Below are 16,209 nucleotides of genomic sequence, written 5' to 3' on the forward strand. Positions count from 1 at the left end.
TCCATTTTTTAAATAGCCTACGAAATAGTTTTGCATTGTAAATCGGGACAAGTTCGAAAGGAAGTGTGACGTTATTTTTCGTTAAAAACCGTGGTAGTTTATTTGTCCCATCAATTGACAAATATTCGAACAATGCCTGTGTATAGCCATTTGAAACTTAATATAAATCTATGTTTTTCGTCAGTTTAGGTTGATAGGTTGAAAGCATGAATCTCACTATACATCTAACATATGTAGACTGGCCACCGTCTCTAGAATATTGAATAACTAAGAAAACAATTTTAACTCTAAACAATTTGATCACTTGGATGTCTGATTCTAGATTATAAGTTATAAACTAGGGGGAGATAAGCTAGTAGTAAAATGCAGCCGAGGAATTCTTCATAAAAACTAAGGACCTGGTAGCCAGTATAATAACATATGGTGTAAAAGTTAAACTTTTTTGAATATTTATTTCAGTTATCTCCGAAATGACATTTAAAGATAAAGTGGAAAAGATGATAAACTCTCATTGAAGCTGAACTCATTCACCCCTGAAGACACATTTGAACTCTTCTTATTCAATGGTTTGAATAGTCCATTATGAAATTTCAGGGTGAATTAGTTGGTCAAGCCGACCAGACCCATATCACTCATATTTCCCTGATGTCCGATGTTAAACAGACAATCTAGACCTTTATCCCATGGAAGTTGACCCAGCAAATAACACCGATGCCCTCACATTCCACACCCTATTTCTCACGCGGTAGTAAATTGATTTCCACGTGGTTTTATCGTACCGGAAGTTCAAACCAACTCCAATCATCTTAATACAAATACTTCGTATCATATGAACCGCGTTCCCATCCAATGAAACCGCCATAAGTCGGCAATATAACTTTAACACATTAGGATTTTTATGAGTCTCCATTTATTCATTAAAGACGTTCCGTTTTCTTTTCTCCAGCTGTACGATAGAGATAACAAGATTTGTCACAATTTCTTCCAAGGGAATTTTGTTACGGAGCGCAAATTATTACAGTTCTTCCCAAAAAAAGTGCTGTAATTTTAAAATGTCGACGAAGTGTTCCGTGTGATGAGCAAAGCTGATATAGACTTGGCCTTTTTGTTCGTTATAAGATATCTAGCCATTTCTGTTTCCGTAAACATTGTCAAGGACGGCTAACCGATATTGAAGCAGACCCCGACGATTTTCTTGTCTTTCTACTGACTTTGTTAATCAATCTATCAATGACAAGAGGGTTTTTATAGAAGCTCTGAAGCTTTACAGAAGCACTAGAAAATATTACCATAAACCATCTCAGTCATTAGATTAAATCCTGTAATCCGTTATTGTCGGTTAATGATTTTATCCCGGGAGTAAAAGGGACGTTTCAAGCGTGGCTCGCAGGCGCAACACATGTTTTTAAAACGCACTGACGTAGTGATGCTCTGAACTTATAATTATGATTTCTAAGCAATTAAGGGGTGCAGAGCTAGGAGGTTCATTCTCAGGGATAGAAATGTTAACACGAGCTCAACCCATTTAAGGCAATCCAACTCGGAACGTTTTGATAGTCCAGGAGGTTGACAATAATGGTCCATAAGGTCGCTAACAAATAGCTGTAATGATAGTACCTTTACGTGCCCGAGTTTCCTTTCGCTCTAACACCATACTTTTGACATAAAGATGCGAGTTATGATGGTCCTTCTGTGTGCCGAGCCTCCTTTGGCCCCAACACCATATTTTGAACATAAAGATGTGTGCTATGATGGTCCATCTGTGTGCGGAGGTTCCTTTGGCCCCAACACCATACTTTGGACATATATGTGTGTTACCTAATGAATCAAAACCAGTAGGCATATCAAGATGTATACAATCAGAGGCAAGCAAAACATGGAAATATTATTTCAGTGTTTTATATGACTTACAATGTCAGTATTCAATATTTTTCAGACACACCTGCTAATACAATTCTGGAGATGTTCGGCAAGATGTTCTTCGAATTCTGTCAGGAATCAGGGTATGATAAGATTCTGCAAGTCCTTGGTGGAACCACGAAAGATTTTCTTCAAAACCTAGACGCCCTCCACGACCATCTTGCTACAATATATCCAGGCATGCGCGCTCCATCCTTCCGGTGTACAGAGCGGGAAAGTGACGGTGCTACCATTCTACACTACTATTCCGACAGACCGGGTTTGGAGCACATCGTCAAGGGTATAGTGAGGACAGTTGCTAAGCAACTACATCAGGCGGAAGTACAGGTTGATATCCTAAAAGAAAAGAGTGAAGATTGTGATCACGTGCAGTTTGTTATTACTGATGATGCTTCACAAGACCTGGTCACTAAAGCCGAATTAAACGAATTCGAACATAGTCTTTCTCATGAAAAGAAGATTAGCCCAGCTACGTTCAGTCGGGCATTCCCCTTTCATATTTTGTTTGACCGGAAGATGGAAATCCAGCAGGTTGGAAGTTCCCTGCTCAGAGTGATCCCCAACACAACCAAGAAAGGTGTCAAAATTGACGACCTTTTCGAGATGGTCCGACCACATATGGATTTTGAATTCGATCATATTTTGTCTCATATCAACACCGTTTTTGTGTTAAGGGTCAATGAGAACGTGTCAGGAGGAGGACTCTTTGTAGACAAAGATGAAAACTCACGCATGCGTCTAAAGGGTCAAATGATCTACGTGCCAGAATCAGACTATCTGTTGTTCATGTGTTCACCTAGTGTTGCTAATCTGGACGACCTTGGAAGGAGGGGACTGTACATCAGCGATATCCCTCTCCATGATGCCACTCGAGATCTGGTGTTGCTTTCCGAGCAGTTCGCCGCCGGGTACAAACTCACTCAGAAGCTGGAAATTCTCAACGATCAGCTACAGCAGACGCACAGAGAACTGGAGCACGAAAAGAAGGAAACGGACAGGTAATGAGTATATAGGATCAATACCTCCCCCCTCCCCCCGACCTCCCCCCGCTTAACACATACACACATCCTCTAACACATCTAAGTCCACTTGCTTGTTCTCAGTTAAAACTCATCGATTTGAGAAAGGGAAAAAGAAATATCCCAATATATTTCCTCGTTTGTAGCACCTTGCTTGCTGTCTTCGTTTTGTATTCATCGGACAGGTAGGAGACAGTGTTCCAATGGATATATTTCAGTTACAATCAATCAAATGTTAAGCGTGTCTGATGTGATTCAATTGTCCCATTTGTCTTCCATTCGCTGACATTGCCTAAATGGACAATTGTCACCACGCTGTATTCTTTGTTTCTGGTACTAACTTTTGGTTATATTTCATGCGTCGGCGTTGAAGAGCACAGCAAATAAATTCCTTCACTTGTAATATTACATGTATATGTACTCAAACAGCAGTCCATGACCTCCACTTCAGGTTCGTTCTCTCTGCTCTTCCCATCGGGTTTCATAATCATGAATTAATTTTGAAATATGTCCGAAATGTTGGTTCACCTTTGAAAGCTCACTATCAAAATGTGATTTCATAAAAGTTTATATGTACCAGTTGCTAATATGGAGCGAGTTGCAAGAAAAAAAATATGTTCTTTCAATATTAGAAATTTTAGACTTTCTAAAACTACAACCTCTTGAGGCAGTGACCGTAAGTCCAGTGTAACGTATCATTATCATGGAATTATACATACCCAATCCGTATGGAACTGATGAATGTGCAGTATTTACTTAAATACAGTTATATTTGCAGAAAGTTTAATTTTGAAAATTTCGCAGCTAGGGTGAATACCCAGATACAAGATGACAGCGAACTATTCCAATTGAGTGATTCTCGCCAGCACAAATTAAAAACAGAACGTATATACTGATCATCTCGAAATCAAAACAAGAATGTTTTGAAATAATAGTTTCAGAATTATGATAAAGGTATCGAGCAATGTCTGCTGTGTATTGCCTGTATGTTTGTTTGTAGTAACAGATAGGAACCCATCCGTACTGTGTAATGACACAGTAGACTGCCAATTTAAGACTCGGCTAGGCGCTCTACAACCGCGTCTAAACGGTTAGATAATCTCGGTAGTCGGACAGGACAATTTGTTCGCCAAAGGCTGCTTCATGACAGAACAGATTTGTTTACCTCAGAGCAGGTCTGCGTTCACTGTTTGCTGCTGTGAGTGTGATGGATAAGATGAGAGGAGTGATTCCTTAACCCTTTCACCTTTATGTAACTTTAGTAGACTCTACCATGCATTGATATGGACGAGTCCAATGTGGTCTACAGTGGTGATAGGGTTAAAGACTATCAACTGGTCTTTTGTCGTCCTTGGTCTGCCAAGTTTTGTCAACCTCAGTGATTGTTTCGAGAGAAGCAAAAAGACGATTTTCGTAGATTTCGTTCAAGTTTTCCCATTCAAAAACTGGAGAGAAAAAAAAACCCCGAAAATTATTAATGAATAAATGAATGTCATCAAATTGCAAACAATAAACAGAATTGTGAATGTATCTGAATGGAAATTAATCTCCGGATTTTATTAGTCATCATTTACTATAAATCATTTTTTTTTTTTTTTTTTTTTCAGTTTTGATCTCTGTAGTAAAGCAATTTAATGATATAAAAAACCCTGAGAATTGTTTAATTTCATCTTCTACCTGCAGTTAACATGATCCCATCTAATGGAATAATGTGTTGTAATTAATTTTAGTCGACGTATTGGCATAACATTTCACCACTAACACCATCATTACTTAGTTAATTATTTCGTTTCGTCGGGAAAATAACTTTGTCTTTGTCTGATCCAGTAATTTGATATTTCCTAAACATTCGTTTGATGATTTGCTTATACTATTTCTTCTAGCTAACGAAAGACCATGTGATCGATACTCTCAATTTTAATCTTTGTATCGTACCTCAAGAGTGTTATTGTTTTTTGCGTGACCCAGACAGCGCGCGCCTTACGCGTCACAAACATGCTCGAGTGTTTACCAGAACGCGTCAAATGTCTGAGGCGGAACAAATAGCAACAATCTTATTACGTCTTTATTTGTTGTGGTGGAATAGCGAGACCTTGGACCTGCCATCAGTATTGACTGGTGTTGATGTGTGTAGCTAGGTGTATTACCCGTGTAGTACAGCTATATTCGAGACGGTCACGTCCTGAAAGTAGATCTCTGGGGATTTTACTCTGCCTATTCCCTAGCGTTTTATGGTGCCCGTCTCTGTCGTGTATCTCTCAGATTATTAAGTAATTAGTCCAACTTGTTAAACCTATCTGCATGTATTTACAATGTCGGCTTTTTGACCGTGTCCTATAATTTTTTTCTACTGAAGACCACTGGTGGTAATGGCGGTCCTTCTAACAGTGGCGTTGATACCTTCTCTATATGATTCCAATTTACCAGATAATTTCGGGCATTAAGTTTCCTTAATGCAGTAATTTGAATGAATATGGTCAATAACTGACAATTATGGGAATACGGGCGAAACCCAAGTGTTTTATTTTGTGAGTAGCTGCCTGTTCCTAATTTACGTTAGTTGTTTTACAACGCCGTAATGAGCTCTCTGTTTGCCATGACATTCTTCCAGACAAAACGCCCAAACTTCAATCTAATTTCAACATTCAACATTCAACATTCCTTACTTTATACCGTGAAACTTTCGCCGCAGTTTAACTTCCGCCCCTTTCGCCTTCCGATCTGAGGGCGAATTTAACATGACGGCGAAAGTTTAAAAAGAAATTACGTATATACCGTATGTGATGCAATTGGGGTCCAGTGTGTCCGGCGGTGTAGGGTGAATTGAACACTGGGCGAATAAGGACTCTGCCGGTGAAGGGTGAAAGTTTAACGGAGCGAAAGTCTCCCGGTATTCAGTATATACATTTCCTTTGTTTGAAATGTTTGATTTCTTTATCAGAACAGAAATAAAAAAGAAAAAAATCTCAACAAAAACCCATCTTGGTGAAAATCAATATAAATCATATATGTATACTGACCATATTTAAATTGTAATATCTCATATGACCCCTACCCTTCCAGAAATACGGGAAGTATTCTCTTTATGTACCTTATCCATAATCTCCTTGTATATCTTCCCTTCGTGTATATTAATTTTCTCTCGTTTCGAATTTAGAGTAAGAATTATGTTTTTGTTGACTTTTCGTTATTTTTGTTCTCCTTTTTATTTTCCTCTAATGATACATTTTATAACCCATTCTCAAATGTATCAACTTGAAGACAATGGCTTTTGTACCCTTTTAAGACATAAACTACTCAAAGTTCATATCTCTCCAGCAATATTGGTTTATGTCTAATTGATAAAAACAGTATAAACCAAGTTATCTGTACCTTAGTTATTTGTGTTTTCGACCTATGACTGCTTTCCCTAAACTAATATATCCACTTTCAAAGTTGGCGTGTTGTGCTGATTTGTAGCTATTTTAAGTCCGAAATTTACGTAATGGCAGTTTTTGCAAGTTTCATTTTTAAAATAACACCAGCAATGGCTTCAAAGCCTGTTATCATTTTCTATGTATTTGCTCCTCTTACTAAAAATGCCGTTGGTTTTGGTAAGATTTATTGACAAATGTGTCAGGCTCTAATGGTAAAAACCTCTTCTTCTTATGCAATTTCGACTTAACAGTAAAAATGGTAAAGTACACGATTCTGAACAACAAACTATTTCTGTATCTTTGTTTTTTAGGTCACCTGAGACAAAGTCTCAAGTGACCTATTGCGATTGCCTTTTGTCCGTCGTCGTCCGTCGTGCGTCCGTAAACAATTTACATTTTCGACTTCTTCTCCAAAACCCCTGAACCAATTTCAATCAAATTTTGCAGGGACCTTCCATGGACAAAGGTCAACAAAAAAAAGTGGTCGGTTTAGTTCCAAGCCACCAGGGGCCTGAGGGGCGGGGCCAAAAAGGGCCAAATTGGCTAAAATTTCAAAAATCTTCTTCTCCAAAACCCCTGAACCAATTTCAATCAAATTTTGCAGGGACCTTCCATGGAAAAAGGTCAACAAAAAAAAGTGGTCGGTTTAGTTCCAAGCCACCAGGGGCCTGAGGGGCGGGGCCAAAAAGGGGCAAATTGACTAAAATTTCAAAAATCTTCTACTCAAGACCCAGATATAGTAGAATCAAATACTCTTCATATATGGAAGGGTCTTAAGGTGCTTTACCAAAATTGTGAATTTATTGACCCCTGGGTCTTACGTTTCCCCCTGGGGAGGGGGTAAACCTTACTATAGTTTATGTAGGGTAATCACATTTTGGACCAACATTTGATTAATTTCCATTGGAAGTAATTCAATTTGGGTTAGCATTATCAGTATTAGGTAGCAGTTTGCTAGTATGCACATACTGACCCCCAGGGGCTAATGGGTGGGGCCAAAAAGGCTCGAATTTACTGAAATTTCAAAAATCTTCTTCTCAATACCCAGATATGGTAGAATCAATTGCTCTTCATAGATGGAAGGGTCTTAAGGTTAATGACCCTAGGGTCTCACGTTTACCCCCTGGGGAAGGAGGGGGGTGGGGGAGGGAGGNCAAAGGAGTCAGTGTGCTAAAATTTCTTCATTTCCCTTGTTTAGAATCGGAGGTGCTAGTTTCAAATACTTCGAATAAGGTGGTTTTATTGTTTTTTTGTCACTTTGAATAATATTTCTGTTCATGTTAAAAACAAAATCAACTCTCTGTATAAATATATCAGGTGACCGTTAAGGCCCATGGGCCTCTTGTTTCATTAAAAATTCATTATTCCCACCATTCTTTACTATGAAGCATTGATACCATATTTCAATCGAATAATCATAAATAAATACAGTTCATTGCTACTGAAATCAACTTACAAGCACTTTACATCTTAACCAGACAGCAAAAGCCAAAATCGTTAGCTTGAGATTGTAAAATATTTTGACACTCGATCCCAAAGAGGGTGAAGTACCAACAACCCAAGGTTGATTATAAAAGCCGACTTAAATATTGATTAAACAGTATAATACGTATATAAATACCATCATTGTGAGAAAAAATCTGTTGCAATTTCAATAGTTGTCGTTAAATCGTAGTCTTAAATATTAGTGTGTGGTCTCTGCTCGAGTGGTAGATTTAGTTTGATAACCACGATATTGAGAAGGTGATATTGATCACGTGACTGCCCGAACGTGTCCTGTCTTCAAGTACAAAAGTAACAAAGAACGTATGGATATACTTATTGTTGGTCTTTTAATTAAGATTAATTCCATTCCACCTGGAGGGCAGTCTCTACAGAGCCATGTCACTGTATCCCTTTTCCACTTCTGGCACTACTTGCTGACTGGAGAAAATATTGTTAATATTCCCCTAACTGTGACCTTGACCTTCCCTTAGTTAGGATAATATTACTGCCGACAGATGCCTTATACCGTAAATCGTTACAGTAAATATTTACATAAACGAAACGTAATATAAATATTGATTTTTCTTTAGGAAAAAATATCCATAATATTGACTTTTTCTTGAGAATCAAATCAAGATCGTCATAATTATTCAATGGATTCGTTTAAACACAAACGTTTTTTCTCTCACTAAAACCTTGACCTAATGGCCATTTATGACATTTATCAATAATTGAATCAAACTTGACCTAGGTTGACAATATAACTATTTGTTAGACATAGATTGTTGGTCTGTATCCACCAATCTGATACAGACGACGGTGTGTCTATCCATGCCTCAGACTCGGGGGGGNGCACATATCTGCCATTCCATCATATAACGTTTGTCAAAGATCAAAGGCCAAGTATAGTATGTGAATGTTATTTTGATTTAACGTAATTCATCTTTATATTTAAGGATGTATTGATTTGAACCCCAGTTTGGATGCAACCAATGACAGGTTTAGGAAAACCTGATATAGTTGATTCAAATAATATTTATATATTGACTAAAAATATCACTACTCTCTAAGCACCGCGGCCTGCCTTTTGTGTAGTGTTTTTTTTGTGTGTGTCGTAAACGAAATCATCAAAGTGAATTTGGATACAGTTTAGTGAAATAAGAAACAAAATACAAGAAAATTTTGTTTATGAAGGCAATCAGTCACTTACCGGTTTTCGAAATTTACCTAAAGACCGGTTTGGAAGTAAATCTTTTCGCGTCGCGACAATTCCTGTACTACTTGTGTGTGCGTCGTAATCATAACTGTACGATTTCCTTTCTCGTAATGCTAATTCCTGTTCTTAGATCTTTCCGATAATGACTTCCCTATTTTGAGAATATCGACAGATGTAAGTTTGTGAATGAGTTCTTCCTGACAGCAATCTGGTACTCGAAGCATCCTAATTAGAACTTCCTTTACGATTTCTCTTAATGACTTTCTGTAATCCGCGAACTACATCCTACCTAACATTGATTTGAATCGGACCCGATCACCGATACCCTGAGCTGAGAACGCCGAGTCGTGGTGCAATTGCCTTATATTCATTTAGCCGACCATGATTGTCCGTTGATTTTCATAATATTATGCTGTCGGTCCCACCTCGTCAGTGAAATCCTTGTAATTAGCAGGGAATGTGGACTTGTTCATTTAATCAACGTCGTTGCCTAGGTCTCCAGTTTTATATCTTCCTGGAGATTTCTGTTAAATCAACTGTCAATACTATGGAATGCGCATGCCTTAATCGTAGTATGCTAATTGCTTTAAAAAAGAACGCAGATATGTGTCTCTGATATTTTTTTTATTTTTTTTTCCATTATGATCAGTTACTTATTTGTCGTGCTGCTGCAGATTTGACATATAGCGTCATGTGTTTTTAATATATGATGGATACTCCCTTGTATCTTTTTGTTTGTGTATGCATTTTGTATTTTGAAAAGCGCTGGATATCTAATGTTACCCACTTTCCGCACTGCACCGTGAACAAAGAAATGTGCGGTTGTGATAAAATCGTGTTTCATATCCTTATCTTATATACATTAGTACTAGTTCTCTGCTTATAATGTATCTAAGTAGCTTTAGAACTAATTTCATCTTATCCAAACAGTACGATAATTGACAAACAGGTGATTCTGACGCGACCCTTACGCTACATTGACTATTGTTGACCGCGAGGTTCAGAGCTTTTAACAGCATTTGCACAACACTGCCCTTGTGTATTTGAAGTCCTGGACGCAAATCCCAGAGGCAATTCTTGCCAGACGTCTCAATACGATCTGTTTAATTCTCGGGTTGTCCTTAAAGAAGTCTTACGTTTGCAATTTTTATTCTGAATGAATTCTTAAAAATGACTTAGACTGTAGCATACATCTGTATGTAAAACTGTTTTTAAGGCGGTCCTCTTCTGTAAGAAACCTTGTTTTTATGAAAGCAATACTGTATATAATATTTTGAAGAAAGTAAGTACAGTTTATATATGTCTAACAAACCAGCATTATTGTATATATGTCTATTAAACAAGCATCATTGTTTTTTCTGTAGATTGATGTACTCAATACTTCCGGAGTCTGTTGCTCACGAGCTTCGTCACCAACGCCCAGTCCCCGCCAAGAAGTTTGAAAAGGTTACCATCTTGTTTAGCGGTATCAAAGGCTTCAACGAGTTTTGCGCCCAACATTCTGATGCGAAAGGAGCCGAGCTTATCGTTCAATTATTGAATATTGTCTATATGAAGTTCGATGACCTGCTAGGAAACAACCCGGATGTGTATAAGGTGATTATACAATGTATATAACGACATTAGAGACAATTGTTAACGATAAGTGCACGTCCGTTGCAAGTAGGACGTAATAATTGTACCTGCTGACCCCATTGCATGATCGTAAGAGGCGACTTTTCTCTCCTTTCAAAACAACTTCCTTCTTTCTAATGTCTCCCTTGACAATGCTTCACTTTTGGCCTTTAGTTGAGCCGTCGCCCCTGTGAGGAAGGATTTGGGTTCTGTCCCCTGGCCGAGACATATCAAAGTCTGTAAAAGCGGTAGTTTCTACTCCTGCTTAACGCTCAGCTCTTTAGGAGTGGGACGACTGGTTCGCCCATTGTCAGTATAATGTGACCGGGTGGGGTGTCCTGCTGGGTGTCTTCGGCAGTATGTTTCAGTGAGGTAGCACTATAAAGTCGGCATCAATTCCGCGCTATCACAAGGAGACAAACACGAACATATCGCAGCCTCCTAAAACACACAGGCATACACTACACGCATGCATCTTGCACACATGGGAGGCCGTCCTTAAATGACCATAGCTGTTGATAGTACGTTAAACCATCCTAAACCAAACCAGACCAAACCAAACCGTTGCTATATGTAGAATAACTAACGGCGTCAAAAGCATGATATTAGGAGGCACTCAGGTTTTATCCATTAGCCTGCGGGATAAAAACATTCAATATGCTAATTTTGCTGTTTGGATTTTGTTCGGATCAGTTAGTGATGATCTGCGCTATGTTCTAAGTTTGTATGATTTAAATAATTTGGCCAAGAAGACTCCAAGGAGTCCATTATACTTCCAAACCTGAAAACGGCGTCAAGCTGTTGCGAGTTTTACAGTTTCCATCTATTTCCTGTTGATGCAAATGTACCGCTTCTTAGAATACTGGGGTTTACAACATGGTATTCTTATTGGTATTCATAGATATTCAAATAAGTCAAAACAACAAAGTTGCATTAACTGTATGTAAAGTGTACAACATACAATGCTTCTCGCCTAGGTGGAGACTGTAGGAGACAAATACATGGCGGTGAGTGGTCTTCCGGTGCCTTGCAATGAGCATGCGCTATGTATATCAAGACTGGCGCTGGCTATGATGGATATATCGAAGGATTTAATTGATCCCGACGGAAACAAGATTGTGGTAAGTTGGAATTTTTCATTTTGTGATTCATGATACAAACGCTAGATGTGTGTGTCATTAAGTTGTCTCAGGGAATCAAACAAAAAATTATCGCAAGCAATTCAATAAAACCTGAGATGTTTACCGATCATTTTGTGAGAGCAAATTGAGAATGATGTTCATGGGAAAACTCGATTCGTACACTTTCGTATGGCGTTCATGCAGGAATACATTTATGGTATTTTTAAGATCAATATTGTCAGTTCTTTAAATTGATTTATTGATTTTTCGGGATCATATTGACAATCAACACAGAAATATAGTATAAATAGCTTAAGTTTGATAATAGGTAAACGTATAATGCCAAAATGATAATGGAAATAATACGAGATAGGAAAGAGAAAGGTTGCCGAAAAACCCACCTTTACAATATGAGTAACGATGTTTTTTTCTGCTTAGCATATCTATTAAGCAGCAGGCAATACTAATGATATTCATCTGTGACAAGGCAGCAATTACAATTACGCATAATTGATATGAAGCTCATCTGTACAAAACTCAATTTTTATTTTTGTAGACAACTATCGGTATTCATTCTGGAGAAGTGGTTACTGGAGTTATCGGGAAGCGTATGCCCAGATATTGTTTGTTCGGAAACACTGTGAACCTGACGAGTAGAACGGAAACAACAGGAGATAAGGGCAGAATCAACGTGTCCGAAGACGCTCATAAGTATGTACCTTAGTTCTTTAATACGTTTCATCAAAGATATCATTTATCGAAGTTGTTGGGACTTTAAAAACCCAAGATTTTTTTTTCAGGAAACGCGACATTTTCAATGAAGAAAAGTTTAGATCAATTGGTATGGAACCACAACCCGGTTTTGAAGAAAAGAGTAAATTGATGGGAAATGACAAAAATAAAAAAATATCCACGAATGTAAATAAACGTAGTGCATGATTTAAATAAGACGAAGAGTAGTTACCTTGTGTACAAATTATTTACTTTCATATTCCAGATATTTAACAGAAGACAAAGATTGCTTCGATCCTAGCATAGAGCTGACCTACAAAGGGGAGACGAAAATGAAGGGCAAACCAACACCGATGAAAACCTACTTCCTGTCAAGGAAACAAACAACGTGATGAAATCCCATGTCTTTCCTTGATTTGCATTTCAATTATTTTGTTGAATTGAAAAAAAAATAATTTATCTGAAATAGACACTTGAATTAATATGTCATAAACTAGCAAATAAATTACTAGTAACGGTTTTATGTCACGTGCCCACGTGGTCACTTCATGTCGTAAATATCGCCGTCAAGGTAACCAAGTTATTGAAGTCACTGTATTTACATGTATTTAAAAGGAAATGAACATATCGCTTTTCTTTCTGTCATGATACCCGCATGCCGAGATATCCATCTGATGGTTTCAGTTTAAATGGGACCATGCTCCATGTTGCAAGGCTTTGCTCCATTTGTATCTGTCCTGATAGCGTTGGCTTTGATTAATTATTTAACTTGATCGTTTCCCGTTGTTTTTTCTTAGTTCCAATATAGAAAAGCATTACGTCAAACACAATAGGAGAAGATTCGATCATGTTTGAATGTGTCTCCGGATATTTTCTCAATGTTGTCTTCGCATGGAGATCACGATCTGGTCTTTATAGCATTCTCTCATTACATAAAGGTCTTGTCAAATGCACAAGTTTGTTTCCGTAGGAGCCATACAGGAGAATAGAATTTAGAAGAGGACGTATTTGCCTTATCAAGAAATAATGTCTTTTATCTAAAGTGACACAACAACGTCACAGTACGAAAGGAGAGATCGAGCCAGATTTACGTCAAAATGGATTAGATAAAAGAGCATTGAACAAGTATTTCTGAAAACATCTTCGATTTGCAATAGGCAATGTCACTAGAGTCATATCGGTCCAGAATGTCATTGGATAGGACAACCAATTGTTAAGGTTAGTCTCCAAGCGAAACGTGAGTGTAATGATCTGTCGTATTTTTTTCTGTTCTCTGCTAGGCTTTCCTTCATAAAGGTGTATTGCGAAGCGGATTGTGAAGCGTTTTGCCTTCTTGAAAAACGATAATAGCACTACGGTAAAGTCTGAGCGGAAGAACTTCAAAGTAACTTTATAAAGACACGTGTATTATGTTGATAGGTATATGTATGTATTTCTAATGTGTTAGTTAAAGGTCACGAGAAACGCTTTCGTCAGTGATTTTACAATCACCATTTACATTGTGGTCCAATCATGTTTAGTACAAAGAACCCATATATTCCGAGTCTGTTCAGTTTAACGACAAAGAAGCCGAAACTTTTAAATTTAACTTCTTCCGAAATCATTTAAGTTGAATATTTAAACAATGTGAATAAGTAAACAACGCAGATATATGAACACAACAAAACGTCAGTGTTGTTTTCAGTTTTGATTTTAGACACACCACACGATTTGTAAAATTACAAATAACAATTCTTTCCAGCTAACAAGGATTTGACATTCGGTTTCCGAAACTGAACTTAGAATGTATTACAGAGGTTTAAGTTGTAACTGTATAAATTATGTTAGTGCTTAACTGTGATATCTTTGATTAGTATATATACTCAGTAATACTGGTTTTAGAGGGTCCAACACGTAGTGTTTGCTCATGTTTACACTTTTTATTTATTTGCTTTTTTTACGGTTCATTGACGGAGTTCATAAAGAACCAGGAGGTAGAAGCTTTGGTAAGCGAAAGGGCTAGAAGAAGGACACAGCATTTAATCAATTTGTAATAGAAAGAATATCGAATATCGATACCAATTATTCAGAAAAAAGAATCTTTGATTATTTTGTTTTTGTCACTTTTTTCAAAGAAAAAAAGGAAAAAGAAAAAAACCCCATATAAAAAGACAAAAAGTGTTCTGTTGTAAATGATACCAATAAAACCCGAGGGGTTCCGTATTGTCATGACGGAATTTAAGCAGAAATGTCACTACTAATTATGTATCAATTAGTCATGATACCACGACCCTCTGATTTATTTATTTATGTAAAGATGTCAATGATCATATTAACTTATTTATATCAACTTATTTATCAATTTACTGATACATATCTATATATTTGGAAGACTTATGTTAATAAAATTTGTCAATTGATGATTCAAATTGTTTTTGTAGTGTTGGTTTAGAAATGATGCTGCATTCAAGAGCATCATATTTTTTAAACACATGGATGAGACAAAAACATAATGAAACGTATATGACATAAAAAGATCATAGTTTTGAAAGAGAGATTTGTTGTCAAATTTAAACATATATACAATTAAAGCACAAAAGAAATTACAATGTAAAATAGAAACAGAAATGTAATTCAACGCAACATGAAAATTGCGTAAGCTATTGACATTGATCAACAAGTAAGCTTGACACAAACGGTAAGCACTAAAATGATGACGTAAATCACAAGGAAAATATATGTGTTATTAGCTATTTAGTATTATGAAACTTGTTTAGTAAATAAACCATCGACGCCACGAAATAATACAGGTATTTTAACTTGTTTTCAAATAATTGTTACTTGTAGTTTGCACATATTTATGATATTTCAGTAAATTTCTACAAACGAACGACATTTTGCCGGCTACACCAATATACAAATACGTACAGTAACAATGTATGTTTTTCCGGATTAGTTAAACTATTTTTTTTCTTCTTACCTAGCTGTAAGTTAGTACTAGCATGCTTGGAGGAAATTAAACAGGCTCAAGACTATGCAGACAATTATGTACTTGACTGCGAGAATAAGGAATTACAAGATAAAAAATAAACGTTCAAAAATAACGTTTATTTCCTGATATGTTGTATGTTTCTTTGCGCTTTATGGAATCGTGTCAAGTCAACAACTATCTTAGCTGTTCGGAATAACACACACTATGGAATATCATACACAAAACGATTAAAATAAATCAGCTCTATGGAGTTATTGATACAAGGTTGCAACATATTCAGGGCGCACAATGACGATGGAATGTCAGTGATAACAGATATTGAAAACATGCTTATTATATACCATAGTTTTTGGTAGTCTCTATTTGGATAAAACGTCTTTGAAAAACTATGGTATATGATACAAAATGATCAAGATTATATATCTTGTTATGCCGTCACGTACATAATTTATTATGTAACCGAAAAAGATTTGTTCATTCGTTATCATTTCATTTGATGGAAAACAAACTTTTTTAATAAGAAAAAGTACAGTAGCTGTAATTTATTTATTTTTAAGTATAAAAGAATTTCTGATTCAAAATAACTTTCTGTGTATTTCGTCATCAGTTTTTGTTGTTATTTTTGAGGTTTTAACATATACATATACAAATGCCTGTAAAAAACAAAAGTGTAAGATTGAATTTAAAACCCTATATATAAAGCGATGGCTTTAAG

The 16,209-nt window shown here is 36.7% G+C and overlaps 1 protein-coding gene across 1 annotated transcript in view; it reads left to right on the forward strand.

Annotated features, from left to right (window-relative positions):
• Positions 1–14,872, forward strand: part of LOC110452447 (guanylate cyclase soluble subunit beta-1-like) — a 51,392-nt gene extending 36,520 nt beyond the window's left edge. The window contains exons 4-8 of the mRNA XM_021500995.1: positions 1,937–2,918; positions 10,421–10,652; positions 11,648–11,791; positions 12,348–12,502; positions 12,789–14,872. Coding sequence (XP_021356670.1) covers positions 1,937–2,918; positions 10,421–10,652; positions 11,648–11,791; positions 12,348–12,502; positions 12,789–12,915 — 1,640 coding nt within the window. The 3' untranslated portion in view covers positions 12,916–14,872. The remainder of the gene's footprint in view (positions 1–1,936; positions 2,919–10,420; positions 10,653–11,647; positions 11,792–12,347; positions 12,503–12,788) is intronic.
• The last annotated feature ends 1,337 nt before the right edge of the window (positions 14,873–16,209 follow it).

The sequence above is a fragment of the Mizuhopecten yessoensis genome, unplaced genomic scaffold (genome assembly GCF_002113885.1).
Source record: "Mizuhopecten yessoensis strain PY_sf001 unplaced genomic scaffold, ASM211388v2 scaffold6683, whole genome shotgun sequence".
Classification (NCBI taxonomy): domain Eukaryota; kingdom Metazoa; phylum Mollusca; class Bivalvia; order Pectinida; family Pectinidae; genus Mizuhopecten; species Mizuhopecten yessoensis.